The 17,626-nt window shown below is 42.5% G+C and overlaps 1 protein-coding gene across 7 annotated transcripts in view; it reads right to left on the bottom strand.

Moving 5' to 3' along the window:
• LTBP1 (latent transforming growth factor beta binding protein 1) overlaps window positions 1-17,626 on the bottom strand; it is a 941,660-nt gene that overhangs the window by 769,263 nt on the left and 154,771 nt on the right. For all 7 annotated transcript variants that reach the window (XM_033937066.1, XM_033937071.1, XM_033937073.1 and 4 more), the window contains exon 3: window positions 7,336-7,606. In XM_033937066.1, coding sequence (XP_033792957.1) covers window positions 7,336-7,606 — 271 coding nt within the window. The remainder of the gene's footprint in view (window positions 1-7,335; window positions 7,607-17,626) is intronic.

The raw sequence follows: 17,626 nt of genomic DNA, 5'->3' as shown, positions 1-17,626 counted from the left end.
GATTACAATATGTCAGATTTGAAACGTGTATTCTGCCAGAGCTGGTGTTAAACCGCAAACGTGAGCTAAGATTTAACAGAGAGAGGAAAAGTCTTATTTGTTTGTTTATTTTGTTTACATCAAAGCGCCAGTGTGGTTAGGAGAAGGCAAAGGGGGTGTTTGAAAAAAACAAAAAACACCCAATTGGGCAGGAAAATCGAATCGAAATGAATCGAAAAACCAATTCAATAGACAGAATTGAATCAAAATTCTTTTATCCTGAATCGGGCAGCACTACTCCCTACACAGACAAACTGGCCAATATTCAGCCAGTGCTGATAAGTGCTTTTTTTTTTTTTTTTTTTTAAGCAGTGGACCACCACCAACTAAAATTGACCCATATATTCAATGCCAGAGAGGGACTCCAGCCAACACCCAAAGAGATGCTACATATGCAAAAGGTACTTGATTTAGGGGCTCATTTTCAAAGCACATGGACACACAAAGTACCACCGAAACCTATGGTACTTTGTGTGGCTAAGTGCTTTGAAACTGAGCCACTTAATGATATTTTCATCACACTTCTGAAAATGAAATAAGAATTTAAGAATTTCTTCAGCTTATCTGAATGCATTCCTGTCCAATCAAATACAACCTTTTTAAACTTACTGCAATTGTGATTTCCATAGAAGCTACAACAAGGCAATTGAAGAATAAGATCAGAGCAAATATCTGGCATTACTAAAGCAGAATGCTGCAAAGGTTAAGGGAGGCAGAACATATTGGAAACTAAGACTAATGAAATAATAAAGCATGCTAAGCTTAGCATATCTTTACATAAGAATAGCCTTACCAGTTCAGACCATAAGAACATAAGAAACGCCTTCACCGGATCAGACCAAGGTCCATCTAGTCCGGCGATCCGCACATGTGGAGGCCCATTTAGGTGCTCCTTGTTGGAGACCCGGATTTCCCGTATCCCTCAATATGATTTGCAAGAAGGTGTGCATCCAACTTGCGTTTGAAACCCAGAACAGTAGTCTCTGCCACCACATCCTCCGGGAGAGCATTCCAAGCGCCCACCACTCGTTGTGTGAAACAGAACTTCCTGACATTTGTCCTGAACCTGCTGCCATTCAGTTTCAGGCTATGACCTCTTGTCCGTGTCACATCTGAAAATGTCCATCCACCCAGTATCCAATGGTCCATCCACCCAGTATCCCATCTTCAAGGAGGCCAATCCAAGTCACAAGTACCTGGCAAAAACCCAGCATTCCATGCTACCGATCCAGGGCAAGCAGTAGTTAAGTCCATAGTCTGTCTCAATAGCAAACTATAGACTTTCCTCTGGGAACTTGTCCAAACCTTTTTAAAAACTAGTTATATTAACCAATCTTACCACATCTTCTAGCAATGCATTCCAGAGCTTAACTATTCTCTGAGTAAAAAAAATATTTCCTCCTATTTGTTTTAAAAGTATTACTCTGTAATTTCAACTGTATGCATGACCACCTGGAACCATTAGTGACTGGCAAGAATTGAAACATGAGTAAAAATGTGAGCTAAAATTAGCACATCTTTATGTTCATTTAAGTGACAAGATTAAACACTGTACTCCTGTGCAGAGGTAGAGTAAAACTCTTGAGGAAATACCTTAATCCAGGTGTTACATTTTGAGCCATAAAAAATTGTGAGCTAACTCATATTTCTGGGGCTTGTGGTAGACTGGAAGTTCTCAGATATAAGTAGAGTACCTCTGGCTTAGACATTCAATTTTACAAAAATATACATAAAGTATAAATGGTTACTATACATATAAGTGTTAGCATTTATATGTGGCCACTTCAATGTAGAAATGACACATATGTGGAAGCTGCCACGTGATTATATTCTTTTTATCCATATGCCAGAAAATACATGGTGTTTTATGTACTTCCTCAAAGATTCCATGTTTAGCAAAATTTCTTGCAGCACTGAGCACATCCTGACCTGGCGTCTCAATTCTGATCTGAACAACCTAGGGAACATAGGTCATATTGTGTGTTTAAATTGTTGAACACAAAACAGACTTCTGTTGGGTGCAAGTCAGTATTTTTCTCTTTCGCCTGTTCCTCCATGGTTAACTAGAAGTGTAGCCACAAGGAGAATCTTTGGGACCCCGGGCCCCTCCACTTTGGGCTCAGGCCCTCTCCAAATGTGCAGCTCCCATTAAATGGCTGGCAGGGATGCTGAAGCCCTGGCAAGCCAAAGAAATTTGTTGCTAAGCTGCTCCCTTCCTCCTCACACTGCTGCAGTACAGAAATTGTTGGCAGAGTACCCCCAGCTGCCAATGCTGAAATTTCTTGCAAATGCTTAATTCATGCAAGAAATGAGCATGCTTGGGGAGTTCCTGGCATCAGCGGTTGTTGACATGCCGCCAATTTCTTCTATAGTGCAGCAGTGTGAGAATGAGGTTTAGTAGGAGGAGCTTCAGCATCTCTGCCAAGAAAGGTAATAAATTTGGCACCGCAGGGGGAGAGGTGTGGAGGGAGGGAGGGAATCCATTCCCCCCCAAGTCAGAGGGCTGGCTACGCCCCTGCACTAGTTCCTTAGACTTTGTGTTCCAAATGTATGCTTTTCTATGTATTAAAACTTACAGTTATCACTCTTCAAGACTATCCAAATCATTTCTAATTTTTAATTTCTACCCTGTCCTGCTCCAACAAAAGTCAATGGGAGCAGGAGCTTCAGAGCAGAGTGCATCTAACATAAGCAGAGACCCAGGTCTTCAGAGGACGCATTAGTTAAAAGAAAGGTAGAGAAAAAAGTGCAATCGGTAAGGTATCCAGCATTACATATGTCAAAAAAAAGAAAGAAAATCCAGCTGTCCATGTAAACTTAACTGAGCTCATTAGCAAATGATACCCTTCTAATTTAAAGAAGTATTAGCCATGGGCCAGAAAATTAATCCAAATTAGATCTGTAATCTGTGTGTTTCCTAACGCCTTTGAATGCATTGGTTAAAAATGCATATGAAATGCTATTTATTTATTTTAAGAGTACGGAAGTAATTTCATATGTCGTTCTTCACATGTAATGCACTGATTTGTGTGTGAAAAAAAAAAAAAAGAAGGCCTCAAAATTAGGTTGTGCCTTTAAAATTGCATGCAGTACCAGTATGTGCATAGGCAAGCTCAACAAAGGAGTTTAGGCAGAGTGTAGGTGGAGTTGTAATTTACATGCATATTTTAATATATGCGTGTAATTTGCACATAGACATTTGCACCTGAGAAGCATAAAGACCCTGATTCTATAAAAGATGCCCACAGTTAGGCACCTAGAGGAAATCAGAAATAAGAGAATGACACCTAGAGGAAATCAGAAATAAGAGAGTGACACTGGACGGGTACTGGGGTGGGGAAAGGGGCAGAGCCCATGAGGACAAGGCAGGGACAGAGCCTGTGAGGACAGGGCCAGAGCCCATGGGATAGAGACAAAAACGTTGTCCCAGTGTTATTCTCTAAAAACTTGAGCAGTATCAATATGTAGAAACTTAACATATCTTACACCAGTTAGTTGTCTTCACTAGTTTTTAAGAGGGGGCCACTTTGAATCTAAATGAGCTAAAGGAGAGCCGCAAAATATTTTCATGCATAAAGCCACAACACTTACTAGCAAGTGACAATGACATCTATCCCTTCATAAACAAGTAGCAATGTTCCCCTTCCTTTTGTTTGTTCCTTATTTGTCTTTCTTTCCTATATAACTTGTAGTTCCAACCCAGCTTCCTTTCTGTCTCATGTTTGTCGTTCAATCTGTCAACCATTAGTACGCCATTTATTTGATGTTTCCCTATTATATTTTAATTTGTATCTTGCTTAGAAATTGGATAAGCGACTCAATCAAATTTTAATAAAAACTTGAAACTTCATTAAGAATATCCTCAAGGAGGCAGACATTTCCATTCACACTTTTCTTCTACTGAGAAATGCCTTGTCCTTCAAGCATGCAGCCCTCTTGCTTTCTGTTACAAGCTTAGAAATAAAGGCAGATAGTAGTGAAGAAAAAAAACAGAACGATGAGGAGGGCCTCACCAAAGGTATCCAGGGGCTGCCACTGGCTCCCAGGCCTTGTATTGAAGATCACTGTCTTAGACAATTAGGAACTGAATTCAGTGATTTTTAAAAATGCAGAAGCTGCTTTTGGATTTATATTAACTACTGTTAAATGACATCATTTGCATCTGTGTCTGCTGATCAGACTCCTACCATCTGCAACATCCTTCCATCATGTGCCCAGCTGTTCAAGATTCTTACTGTTACTGCAACAGATTTATCCATCATTGCTGGCATCAAGGAACATTTCCAACATATAACAGGCACTTATTTTCCTGTTCATCCACTACACTGTTTAGGTTCACTTCTACACCCATGTCTGAAAGACAATCCAATTCAGTTACCTTCTCAGATGATGTAAAAATATAGGCAACTGAATCTTGGGGAAAATTGTACCAAAACCAGATCAAAATGGAGGGCTTTATTTGTGATTTATAAACAGTTGTACAGAATATTGTCCCTTTTTATACTTTAATAAAAAGATTTAAATATAAAATCACAAGTGTTTGAGGCCTGTGCAAATGAGGACAGAGTCCGCAGGGACGAGATGAGAATTGGGACCACTGCTTTTTAACATATTTATCAATGATCTAGAGATGGAAATAACTAGTGAGATAATTTAAATTTTTCTGATGACACCAAGTTGTTAAATTTGCAATTTTTCACAATCCTCTTGCAGAGCATCTTGTGAGACTGGGCATCAAAATGGCAAGATTTAGGGCTCCTTTTACTAAGCTGCGATAGTGTTTTTAGCACATGTAGGATTTTAACGTGCGCTAAACCCGTGCTACAAGGCTAGAACTAATGCCAGCTCAATGCTGGCGTTAAGGTCTAGCGCGCATGGCAATTCAGCGCACGCAAAAACCGCTATCGCAGCTTAGTAAAAGGAGCCCTTAGTGTGAACAAATGAAAAGTGAGGCATGTGGGAAAGAGGAACCTAAACTATAGCTACATGATGCAGGGTTCCATGTCTTCGCCCAGGAAGAGGATCTAGGTGACATTGTTGAGGATATGTTGAAACCCTCAGCTCAGTGTGCAGCAATAGCTAAGAAAGCAGACAGAATGTTAGGAATTATAAGAAAAGGAATGGAAAATGAAGATGAGAATATTATAACACCCTTGTATTGCTCTATTGTGCAGCTGCTCGAATACTATGTACTATTCTTGTTGCCACATCTCAAAAAAGATATAGCAGAATTAGAAAAGGTACAGAGAAAGGCGATGAAAATTTTAAAAGGGATGTTACAACATCCTTATGAAAGAAAAGCTAAAGTGGCTAGGGTTCTTCAGACTGAAGAAGAGATAGCTCAATGAAGATATGATAGAGGTCTATAAAATACTGAGTGGAGTGGAACGGGTAGATGTGAATCACTTGGTTTACTCTTTCCAAAAATACTAGGACTAGGGGGCATGCAATCAAGCTACTAAGTAGTAGATTTAAAAGAAACCAGAGAAAATATTCCTTCACTCAATGTGTAATTAAACTTTAAAATTTGTTGCCAGAGAATGTCATGAAAGCAGTTAGCTTTGCAGGGTTTAGAAAAGGTTTTCCTAAATCAAAAGTCCATAAGCCATTATTAAGATGAACTTGGGAAAATCCACTGCTTATTCCCAGGATAAGCAGCATAAAATCTATTTTACTCTTTGGGATCTTGCCAGGTACTTCTGACCTGGGTTGGTCACTGTTAGAAACAGGATACTTTGCATAAATGGACAATTTACAATGTTTGCTATTAATCAACATATAAGAAAAGATCCTCTAGAAGTCTCTCAAAAATCATTATTGCAGGAAATATTTATATCATGACAAAATTATTATTCTGTTTTGTGAATAATACACATATTGACAGCTGAAAGGAAAAGAGGAAAAGGAAATCCTCATGAACTATTCAGAACTGGTGCATTAAAACAGCAAAGCTGAACAGAAATTGATACCAGGATATGAACAGAATACAGAGGGTGAGACCTTTAAGCTGTTGTAATAAGCCACCATTTATTTTCTGTTAATTTTTTGTTAGAAATGTTTATGCTATAATGAGCTTTGAATCATGGGCCTATAGTAAATATCTTCCCATAAGGTCAATAAGAAAAGTTTTCCCATTAATTTGTCAGTGGGTTTAGGATCTAACTGTGTATTCATAAGAACTCTCAATAAGAGAAAGGAGGGAGCAGGAGAGGGAGAGAAAATTCTAGTCAAGGCTGAACTGAAGGCAAGGCTAGAACTGGGACAATGTTTACCTATCGTACAACAGGGGTCCAGTAAACCCTGTAGGAGGATTAAAATTACAGCATCTACCTACCAAAGGTAAAGAGGTGTCATGCCTTAAACCTGGGGTGTCCAACCTGCGGCCCCGTGAAGTATTTTGTGCGGCCCTGGTCGAGGGCGATGCAGTGTTTTCCTCTGCTGCCCCCGAGTGTTTACCATCTTGCCGACTCTCTCTTCTGTCTTGCTGCAGTGTTTGCGCGGCCCCAGAAAAAAAGTTTTTCAGCCAATGCGGCCCAGGAAAGCCAAAAGTTTGGATACCCCTGCCTTAAACCCTATAATGAACAGCTGCTCAATCAGAGAACCATTTTTTACCCTGGATGTTCCTGAAACAGGTCTACATAAGGATTTCCTTTATAGACTTGGACATTTCTTCCCCTGCGGTAATCGCTGTTGGACGTCCTGCCCAAAACAACCCCCCCCCCCCCCCAATACGGTCCTTTGCTATTTCAACATACAGCAGTGATGGAAGTCCAAATCCTGCTGTTTCAAGCACTTGGACATCTAGTTCAGCAGTCTGGGGCATCTATATACACTAATTTTAAATTATTGTCCTTCAGTGAATAGAATATCACAGAGTAAAGCAGTGCCTGAGTGGTATAGGAAAGAAATCAGGAAATGTAAAAAAAAAAAAAGAGAGAAGTTTTCTCCTTTACACCTTCACATTATTACCCCAACACAAACTTTACCTTTGCTTTAAGAAACACTGCAGCTTCAGCACAACTCTAAAAGAATTTAGCAAAGCTAGTATATAAAATGATCAGATAAAGCCAGAAATCAATCTATACAGTAAAGACATTCACAAATTTTTTTAAAAAGGGCATAAACAATGGAATTCACAAAAAAACACAACCCTACATCTCAAAAAAAATATCACAACTACCATGTAGATAATATTTAAACATAAAATATAAAAATGAAACCATTAAAGCATCATCATAAATTGACATATTGGGAGGAGTGGAGAGAGAGGATAAAGAAGATATATTTGACACTTACGGTGCCTTTAACTGCTGGGGGACAATTGGTCTCTGTTTCAATGTCAAGGTCATCTGGCTCCCTCTGTTGTCTTTAGGCGGGATCTTCTTGGCATTTTGCAGGGAAATGGGCCGACTAGAAGCAGCAAGGCCCTGGCTTCCAGATATAGAGGTAGAAGTGGCACCTGGGACAGAGGATTCCTCACAAGTTTTACCTTTGGTCCCAGGCTTACATATGCACAGCTGTGGTCGCAGACACATCCCTCCATTCTGACACGGTGGTATACAGTTAGCTAAAAGGTTAAAAAAAAAAAAAAGTAAAATCTGGTGAAAAATATCAAAGATGCATACAGCATGGTTTGAATAGGTAACCCTGCTCCATGTAAGGCAGAGTAGGGTTCTGGTATGAGCAAGGATATTCTGGTAACTTTTGTGTGGGGACTAGCACCAAATTCAGCTGCAAAAACACTTCAACTACAATCTTCTATTAACTTTTTAATTAATCCCCCTTCTCTCCCTTTTAATCAAGCCACACTGGCAAACAGTGCAAGCTAAACGCCAAGCCGCTCAGACTATTCCTACGGGTGGTTTGACATTTAGCTCACGTCATGCCGTGATGATAAATTTGGTGACCCACCTTGGAAAAGGCAGGATAAAAATAAATAAACCATAAACCATGTTGTTTGGCAGCACGTCTTAATAAGAGAGGGTATAAATGAATCTGCAACCATTTTGAGACCACTAGTTCATCACTGACAACTTAGCTGTCTTCAATTACTTCGCAATGCATACTGAACTACATTGGTTTTAAATAAATTTGTGAGGAAAAACTAAAAGGTTCTATCTACTAAAGCAGGAGTAGGCAATTCCGGTCCTCGAGAGCCACAGGCAGGTCAGGTTTTCAGGATATCTACAATGAAAATGTATGAAATGGATTTGCACGTACCACCTCCTTGAGATGCAAATCTATCTCATGCATATTTATTGTGGATATCCTGAAAACCTGACCTACAAGTGGCTCTCGAGGACTGGAATTGCCTACCCCTATACTAAAGTATGCTAAACACTTAACACAGTTGATAGAGTGAGTACTAACAGTAAGACAGCTTGACAGCACAAGCTATTTCCCATCTTAACTATCAAATGTGTTATGGGCTGGAGAATGTACCCTACTTTGTTAAATACAGAGGTAGGTGCCCTCGACTGTATCCAATATCTATAATGCTGTTAACACATGGTAAATGCACTGGGAAGATATTGAGCACACACCTAATAATTATCACAGTGGCTATCATGTAATAATTTGGCATTATAACTGAGCATGGAGGAACAGAGGCTGATGTCGGACAGACTTGTATGGTCTGAGTCTTGCACATGGCCATATCCAGCAAGGGGGAATGGAGGCTGATGCTGGATAGATGTGTACAGTCTTGTGTCCTGCACATGGTGAGAGGTGGATGAAGGTTAGAAACTTATGACCATTTTATTGTCACATACTGCGAATGGGGGAATTGTGCAGCTTAGGAGGGAGAGGAAGTCATCTTGACTGATCAGTTAAATACTGTCAGTAGTACACCACATATCATCCCCATCATGTTTGGCTGCTTATATGGTTGACACAGTGGTGACTTCACAACCAGCATTTAAAAATAGGTGATGCCTATGTTAGGCAGATTGGATGGACTAAGAGGGTCTTTTTCTACCATTATTTACTACGTTACTGTGTTTCTACATTTCTCTGTCGGGTTTTGCATCTAATTTACAGCAAATACAAGATGTTTAGAAATACTCCTTTCAAACGGCTTAACATGAAAGAATAAAGGTTAATGCCCTCAATCCCCTACCTATTTTTTGTCCCTTCAAATTAAAAAAAATTTACTCTGGTGGTTTTCCTTATTGATTGGCGTCATCTGAATGTATAGTGGCCTATATATATATATATATATATATAAGTATTAGCATTTAAATGTGAACATTATGAAATAGAGAATACTTTATATGATTATGTTAAATCTACATATAGTTTTCATATCGATGCCCCCCCATAGGCCATGTTTATATGTTGGTGTTTTTCAACATATTTTACAAAAGGATCCACATTTGAGTGAGACTTTTATGAAATACTGGAGGAACTGAGTATCTCCCCTACCCGGACACCTCAACCATATTTGGTGAACAGAGAAAAGGGTACATGGGCCCTGGCTTCACCATAATTATCCTGCTTGCTGCCCCTTTCTCTTACCTGTAAGGAATGGGTGTAGTTGCTGCAGGCATTCGAGGTGGGAATGTGGGCTTATCTCCTACCAGCACAAGCTAAAGCAAAATTATGGCTTCTAGTAACAAATAAAAGGTGTTTGGTTTTATATGAGAGGAAAAAGAAACTCAGAAATCTGCTCAGAAACTGATGAAATACTAAAAGATTTAAGTCTGAGACTTATCAGTTCCAGATTTCAATCACTGGTCCTATAAAAAAAAAAAAACCTCTCATATTTTCAAACACCCTATTTTGTGGGTTAATTAATTTTCAATATTTTTAAATGTATATGGGTTTTTTTTGTATATTTCAACTTTACTGACTTCAAACACTACTATGCAATCATTAAGCCCTTTATTTATGTCTAAAGAATGAAGTTGTTCTGGAATGTAATCAAATGCACATAGAGTGAAAATAGCTGACAGAAAAAATAGAGAGCCACCAAACTTGTCTTAAAGTTTCACAACAGTCCAATCCAGATGGAGCCCATTTCGCCAGACTTGTATTGGCTTCTTCCGGGGATACAAACAGGACTGAATTAAATAGAACTGGCTCAAGATGATTTTTAAAGTGTCAGCTCCGAGTACTAACAGACTGCTCTTTTCAATGGCATCTCAGACTTAAATTTTTTAGTATTTCATCAGCTTCTGAGCAGGTTTCCGAGTTCCTTTTTCTACTCATATAAAACCAAACACCTTTTATTTGTTACTAGAAGCCATAATTTCAACTTTAGTTTGTGCTGCAAGTTTGGCTTTCTAATCCATCTTACTTGCTGGGGAGTGTTGTCACTTTGTGGCTTATCTCCTACCCACATGGTATAAGCATCTTCCCCTCGTCCATGCTCCCCTCAAACCTTGGTCTCTGTCACATCTCCAGCATGGCTATGACAGCATTAATAGCAAAAAGACTGATTAAAGGGAATACAAAGCCTTGGCTCAGGTGCTCTGCAAGGCTCTACTACCCCACCCCTCCCATGATGCACACTTCCTGCTAGTATGGGGACGGGGCCAGAAGAACACCTCAACACTGAGGCTCGGTGGCCCTCTTAATTGATCCTTTTGCTGTTAATGCTACAGTGACTGTGCTAGAGGAGCTGCAGTGGTGACAGAGATTTAAGGGATTGATATATCTGGCCGTATATAGTACAATAAAGTTTATTCACAAGGATCAGGTATCTATAAATATAACCCAGGTGACAACGTTTTCTCACCCTTACTTCCTTGCGCAAGGAAGTAAGGGTGAGAAAACGTTGTCACCTGGGTTATATATTTAGAGATTTAAGGGAAGCATGGAAAAGGGCAAACAGAAAGAAACATTATTCCAAACAAGATAGAAACATAGAAACATGTTGGCAGATAAAGGCCAAATGGCCCATCCAGTCTGCCCATCCGCAGTAACCATTATCTCTTCCTCTTTCTAAGAGATCCCACATGACAATTCCAGGCTTTCTTGAATTCAGACACAGTCTCTGTCTCCACCACCTCTTCCGGGAGACTGTTCCATACATCTACCACCCATTCTGTAAAAAAGTGTCCTTAGATTACTCCTGAGCCTAGCATGTCTTAACTTCATCCTATGCCCTCTCATTGCACAACTTCCTTTCAAAAGAAAGAGACTCGACTCATGCGCATTTATGCCATGTATGTATTTAAACGACTCTATCATATCTCTCCTGTTATGCCTTCCCTCCAAAGTATACATATTGAAATCTTAAGTCTGTCCCTCAAACACCTTAAAACCAAGACCAGGGGTGCCCAAAAGGTCGATCACGATTGACTGGTAGATCGTGAAGGCAACGCGAGTCAATCACGTTGCCTTTGCGTTCTACTTGCTTCCTGACTCAGAAGCGCTGAGCCGACCAACTTTCCCCACCCAACATCGGAGAGGAAGTTCTGGGCCAGCCAATTGCTGCCTGGCTGGCCCGGAACTTCCTCTCCGATTTCAGAAATGACATCGGGGAGAGGAAATAAGGTCGGCCTGATGCTTCTGTGTGGGGAAGCAGGGAGAGCTTGGGGCAGTGGTGGTTTGGAGGTCTGTTCCCTCATGGCGGCGATGGTGGTTTGGAGGCCCATTCCCCGATGGCGGCAGCTTGGGAGCAGGCAGAGAGACAGAAAGAAAGAAGGGAAAAAAGAAAGAAAGGGGGAACAGGAAGACATAAAGAAAGGGGGCATGGAGAGAGAAAGACAGACAGAAAGACAGACAAAAAGAAAGGGGGGCAGAGGAAGAAAAAGTTGGCGGAGAGAATGAAGTCTGGAAGCATAAAGCAGGCTGAAAGAAGGAAAGAAATATTGGATGCACAGTCAGAAGAATAAAGTGCAACCAGAAACTCATGAAATCACCAGAAAACAAAGGTAGGAAAAATTATTTTATTTTCAATTTAGTAATCAAAATGTGTCCATTTTGACAATTTATATCTGATGTCTATATTTTGCACTATGGCCCCCTTTTACTAACCCGCAATAGCATTTATTAGCGCAGGGAGCCTATGAGCATCGAGAACAGCGCAGGGCATTCAGTGCAGCTCCCTGTGCTAAAAACCGCTATTGCAATTTAGTAAAAAGGGAGGGGGTATATTTGTCTATTTTTGTATAGTTGTTCCTGAGGTGACATTGCATAAAGTCATCTACCTTGACCTCTTTGAAAACCCGCAGAATATAAATGATAATTAACATTTTATTTTTAAATTTTATTGTTGGTAGATCATTTTGACTTTGTCATTTTAAAAGCAGCTCGCAAGTCCAAAAAGTGTGGGCACCCCTGACCAAGACCATTCACCATTTATTAGCCTTCCTCTTGACCGATTCTATCCTTTTTATATCTTTTTGAAGGTGCGGCCTCCAGAATTGTATACAATATTCTAAATATGATCTCACCAGAGTCTTATACAGGGGCATCAATACCTCCTTTTTCCTACTGGCCTTACCTCTCTTTGGGGGGGTCAGGTCAGACACCCCCTCACACACTCAAGGACCCCCTCATACCTTTTGTCACAAATCAGGCAGGAGGGATGCCCACTCTCTCCTGCCTTGAAGGGCCGTTTCATAATGGCAACCATTTTCCTTCCTGGTGCATCCTGGGATGCACTGGGAGGGGTCTAAGGCCCTCATTGGCTAAGATACATAAGGCCCCTCCCCAGGGAGGAACCTTAGTCAGCTGAGCCAATCAGGACCTTAGATCCCTCCCAGTACATCCCAGGATAACATAACATAACATAATATTGTGCTTATTGACCGCGTAACCAGAAGTTCAACACGGTTTACAAAAAGTTATAAAAGTAAACATTACATGAAATAAGATGATTTGTTAAACAGTCCAATATTTAGAAAAAAGATAGGTCTTCAATTGTTTTCTAAAATGGCCATAGGAATGGATAGTAAGCAACAATATTCGGAATTCGTTGTCATGAAGAGCTGCCTGAGATGCCAAAGTTTGTACCGGGAGATGCCTGATATGCCAAAGTATGTACCGGGAGTGGGGAAAGGCCGCCGTTTTGAAGAGGTGGCCCTTCAAGGCAGGAGGGAATGGAAGGTGAGGGGTGTCAGGGGATCCCAGTTTGGGCTCACATGACCTTTATTTTTTTTAATGGGCGCAGCTGTGTAAGCACAACAGCTGCACCCATTAAAAAAAATTAAACAGCAGCCCCTGCCTGCCTCCTGGTTGAGCTGATTAGGGAAGGGGAATTGCAGGTTTTAGGGAGTCTGCCAGCTCAGATGATGGAAGATTCCTCTGCCCCGGTCAGCTGTACTGGCAGGCAAGGGACTGCTTTTTTTTTTGCCATGGCAGGCAGGATAAGGAGCAAGTGTCAGGCATAGTTTCTTCCCACTTTTACCTGTGATTCTCTGCACAAATAGCATGCATATAATTTGCATGCTATTGTGCTGAGCATCACTGGTAAAAGAAAAATTGCTCCCACCAAGGTATTTTTTACCATGGTGTGGGAGCTTTGTGTATCTGGGGGGTGTAACAGGGTGGGGATGGGGCAGAATGGAGTGAGGCTGGAGGAGGAACAGGGCATGGCCATATGCCTGGGGTTTGCAGCCCAAAATATGGTAAACCTAGTTCTGGGCATTCACAAAAGATGTGTGCAGTAGTGCTGCCTGATTCAGGGGAAAAAAATTTCGATTCGATTCAGCCTATTGAATCGATTTTTCAATTTGATTTTCCTGCCCAATTGAGTAGTTTTTTCCAAACATCCTGTGAGTTTATTTTATAGCCTCTTCACCCCCTTTGCCCTCTCCTACTCACACTGGTCCCGTGGTGTAAACAAAACAAACAAACAAAAAATACTTTTCCTCTCTCTCTTAAATCTTAGCTCACATTTACGGACTAACATCAGCTCTGGAAAGATACACATTTCAAATCTGACATATTGTAATCACAAAAAATACCTTTTGTTGTCTGGTCATTTTTCAAATCATGTTGGTCCCAGGCTCTGGTTGTCTTCTGATCAGGCTCTCCTTCTTTCTTCTTTCTCTGTGCAAACCATCCATCTTCCATCTCTGTCCTCCCCTTCTGTTTCCCTTTCCTCCCCCGGAGGTCTGGCATCTTTCCTTTTTTTCATCTCCATCCCCCCGAAGCTGCAGCGATATACCCCACCATCCACAGATCCACCATCTCTCCTTTTCTCAACTACCCTTTCATCCAGCATCTCTCTTCTGTGTACCTGTCCCTATTCTCCTCTCCAGTAGTGTCCCCCTTGTGTCCCTGTTCCTATGCTCCCCGCATGCCCAGCATATTATCTCTGTTTCATGTCTTTCCCCATAACCATCTTCTTCTTTCTCTCTTCCTTACCTCCTGTATCCCCAGGCTTTCTCCTACTATCTCTTCTGCCATCCTGATCTCTGCCCACCTACTTAGGAGCAGTATCTGTCCCTCTTGTACCCTTCCCCTTGTGGTCTTGCATTTCTCTCTCCCTCTCTCCATTACTCCAGCACCTCTCCTCTGCTTTCCTTCCCCTCTTTTTGGTTTGGTCTCTCTCTTCCCTTCACTTCACCCCAGGTCTGGCATCTCCCCTAACCTCTCTTACTCCTTCCTCCTCCTCCCTCTGCACAGGCCTGCCTCCCCACCATGAAGGCACTCTTCCTTCTCCTCCCTCTGCACAGGCCTGCCTCCCTGATGCGAAGGCCTGCTCTCCGGCAAGCCTGCATGTTCCCCCAGCTTACCCGCTTTTACCTTAAGCTAATACAGCAGCCTGTAGGATCGCTGGTGCTATAGCGATCCCTGCAGCTGCCATCATCCTCAGCGACAAATTTCCTCTGCCACGATCCTGACCCTGATGTCAGAGGAGGGGTGGGACCATAGAGGAGAGAACGTGCCGCTGAGGATGACAGCAGCTGCAGCGATCACTATAGCACCACAAATCCCGCAGGCTGCCGTATTAGCTTAAGGTAAGAGCGGGGAAGCTAGGGGGACATGCAGGCCTTCCCGACTGACCCTCCCCCCTCAAGCAGGAGCAGCAGCGGACAGCCAGCAAGAGGCAGCGCTGCCGCTCCTGCTTTAGGAAGGCACGGGGGGAAGGGTCAGTCATCGATTCGGGAGGCCAAATTTTTTTAAAATTGAATCGAATCAATTCACCTGATTCGAATCAGTGAATCAATTTGAATTGTGAATCGGGCAGCACTAGTGTGCAGTATTACTGAATACTGGAGATTCGTACCTACATTATGCAACAGGATTTACACCAGGTTTCAATTAGTGTAAATCCTTACCCTTAAAGTGTGGAAAGGCATAATAAAAAAAAGTATAAGTCCCCTTTTGGCCTAAGGCCTTAAACGTTGAAAGTAGAAGCAGGGAAAATGTCCATTATCAAAAAAAACATCCAAAAGGAGGTTTTTTTTTATAATGACCTGCCTCTATGTTCAGCTGTTTAAATGCCCAGACCACCACTACGTCTAAACTTATACCATATTATCAACCTAAAAAAAGCCTAAGCCCCAAACGTCCAAAACAAGGGCTTTTAGGTGAAGGAGGAGCCAGTCCTTCACCTAAAAGCTGGATTCTGTAACCGGTGTCTGTCAAAAACAACACCATTATAGAATCCACCCCCTCCTACAACAATCCAGGCAGGAGGGAGCCCAAGCCCTCCTGCCCTGTCGAACCGCAACCCCCCTACAACGATCCGGGCAAGAGGGAGCCCAAGCCCTCTTGCCCCGCGATCCCCAACCCCCCTAGATGACATCTGGCCAAGAGGGAGCCCAAGCCCTCTTGCCCCGCGATTCCCAACCCCCACCCACACACACACACGATCCAACCAGGAGGAAGACCAACTCCTCCTGGCCCGGGGACAACCTCTAACCCCCACCCCCCACTAAAATACGGGCAGGAGGGATCCCAGGCCCTCCTGCCCTCGACACAACCCCCCCTCCATGACTGCCCCCCCAAATCCCCGATCAGCCCCCCCGCCGACCCCACAACCCCACCACCCCCAATCCCACCCCCGTACCTTGAGATCATTGGCCAGACAAATGGGTGCCAAGCCTGCCTGTCCGGCAGGCCAGCCGTCCCAAGAATGGGGCTGGATTGACCCAGGCAGCTCAAACCCCGCCTACAGGTGGGCCTGAAGCGCCTGGGCCAACCAGAATAGGCCCAGGAGCCTTAGGCCCCTCTGGCTATATGGTTATATGGTGTAGGTCAGCCCACCTCCCGCCTACCGCCAGCCCTTTCCCCTCCTCTAAAAATGCCTAAAACCAGCTTTGATTATGGGTACTTGGACGGTCAGGCTTTTTGATCGTCCAAGTAGCCATTTAGGCCACTTTTAGATGGGTTTTTTTTTTATTATGAGCCCCTTGGTGTATAAATCAGCTCTATGCACAGTTCTATAAACTACATGCAACTCAAGAGTGCTATTTATAGAACAGAGCTCTGTATGGATTTTTTTCAGCATCATTTACTGAATCTAGTCCTAAATGTTCTTTGGAGCACTAACAAAGTGAGTATGTACTAAAGAACACATATCCCTATACATTTCCTTAATGCTTTTTGATGGAAAGAAAACTGTGTTAAGAAAATAAAGTCTCCCTGTTCCAAATGCCTCACACAGAGAGATGCACACCCACAAAAAGTTTTAGAAATGCATCAGCATGTAAAAATGAAAGATGATGTTATAATGGTCCAAGAATTCAGAGTATTACTGAGAACACAGTCCAGCTCTAGACATAATCCTACTAAAGTCCATATACTTTAGAGAAGTATTACTTACAGTGTAAGTCTGCATATCATTAGTTATGGTTATCAGGTTAAAAAAAAGATCTGCAATCTGTTTATAGTTAGAGGGTGGTCCATATTAGTCAGTTTAACATTGGAGAAGCAAAACAAAAATGCAGTTTTAAAAAATGTATTGGGAAAACAGGTTCTGTTCACACATAATGGCATTCTTCAACAGAATGAACGTCATTCAGAAGCAGAGGAGAGACTCCTGCCTGTTTAAACCATGCTGAGCAGGCCTGCTGCTGAAAACTGGCTCAAATCAGTGCAGCACTGCCCACTTGGTGCTTGGGCGGAACTAGCACTTAACCTGGTCAGTAAGCACATAAAGTTAGGACCAGTGGCATACCAAGGGGAGGAGGAGGAGTGGTCCACCCCGGGTGCGTGCTCTAACGAGGTGCACAGTTGGCACACCAGGTCTGGGACTTCCTGCCCTACTCTGCCACTATTGCTCTTCTGAACTAGCAGCAGTGGCAATAAACTTTAATTTAGCCATCGTGGAACCTCCCTACACTTTCCCAAGGCTGCCGGTCCACCCCCTCTGACGTCACTTCTTTGTTCCGGAGCAGAGCCGGCAGCCGCAGGGAAGTGCAGAAAGGTCCTGTGATGACTGCATTTAAGTTTACAGCTACTGCTGCAGGTTTGAGAAGCATACAGCAGCAGTGAAGAGGTGAGGGAGCAGGATACTGGGTGGAGGGAGAAAGAAGGGAATGAGATACTGGTATGGAAGGTGTGTTGGAGAAAGATGGGGGAGGAGGGAGAGAGAAGGAGAAAATGCTGATGGAAGTGGGGTGGATGGAAAGAGGGTAGGGGCAGACATTGGATGTTAGTAGGGAGGGGAGGAGGGAGCATCACT

The sequence above is a fragment of the Geotrypetes seraphini genome, chromosome 3, assembly GCF_902459505.1.
Source record: "Geotrypetes seraphini chromosome 3, aGeoSer1.1, whole genome shotgun sequence".
NCBI classification, from domain to species: Eukaryota; Metazoa; Chordata; class Amphibia; order Gymnophiona; family Dermophiidae; genus Geotrypetes; species Geotrypetes seraphini.
The sequence above is the reverse complement of the archived record's forward strand: the minus strand, read 5'-3'. Positions and strand labels throughout refer to the sequence as shown.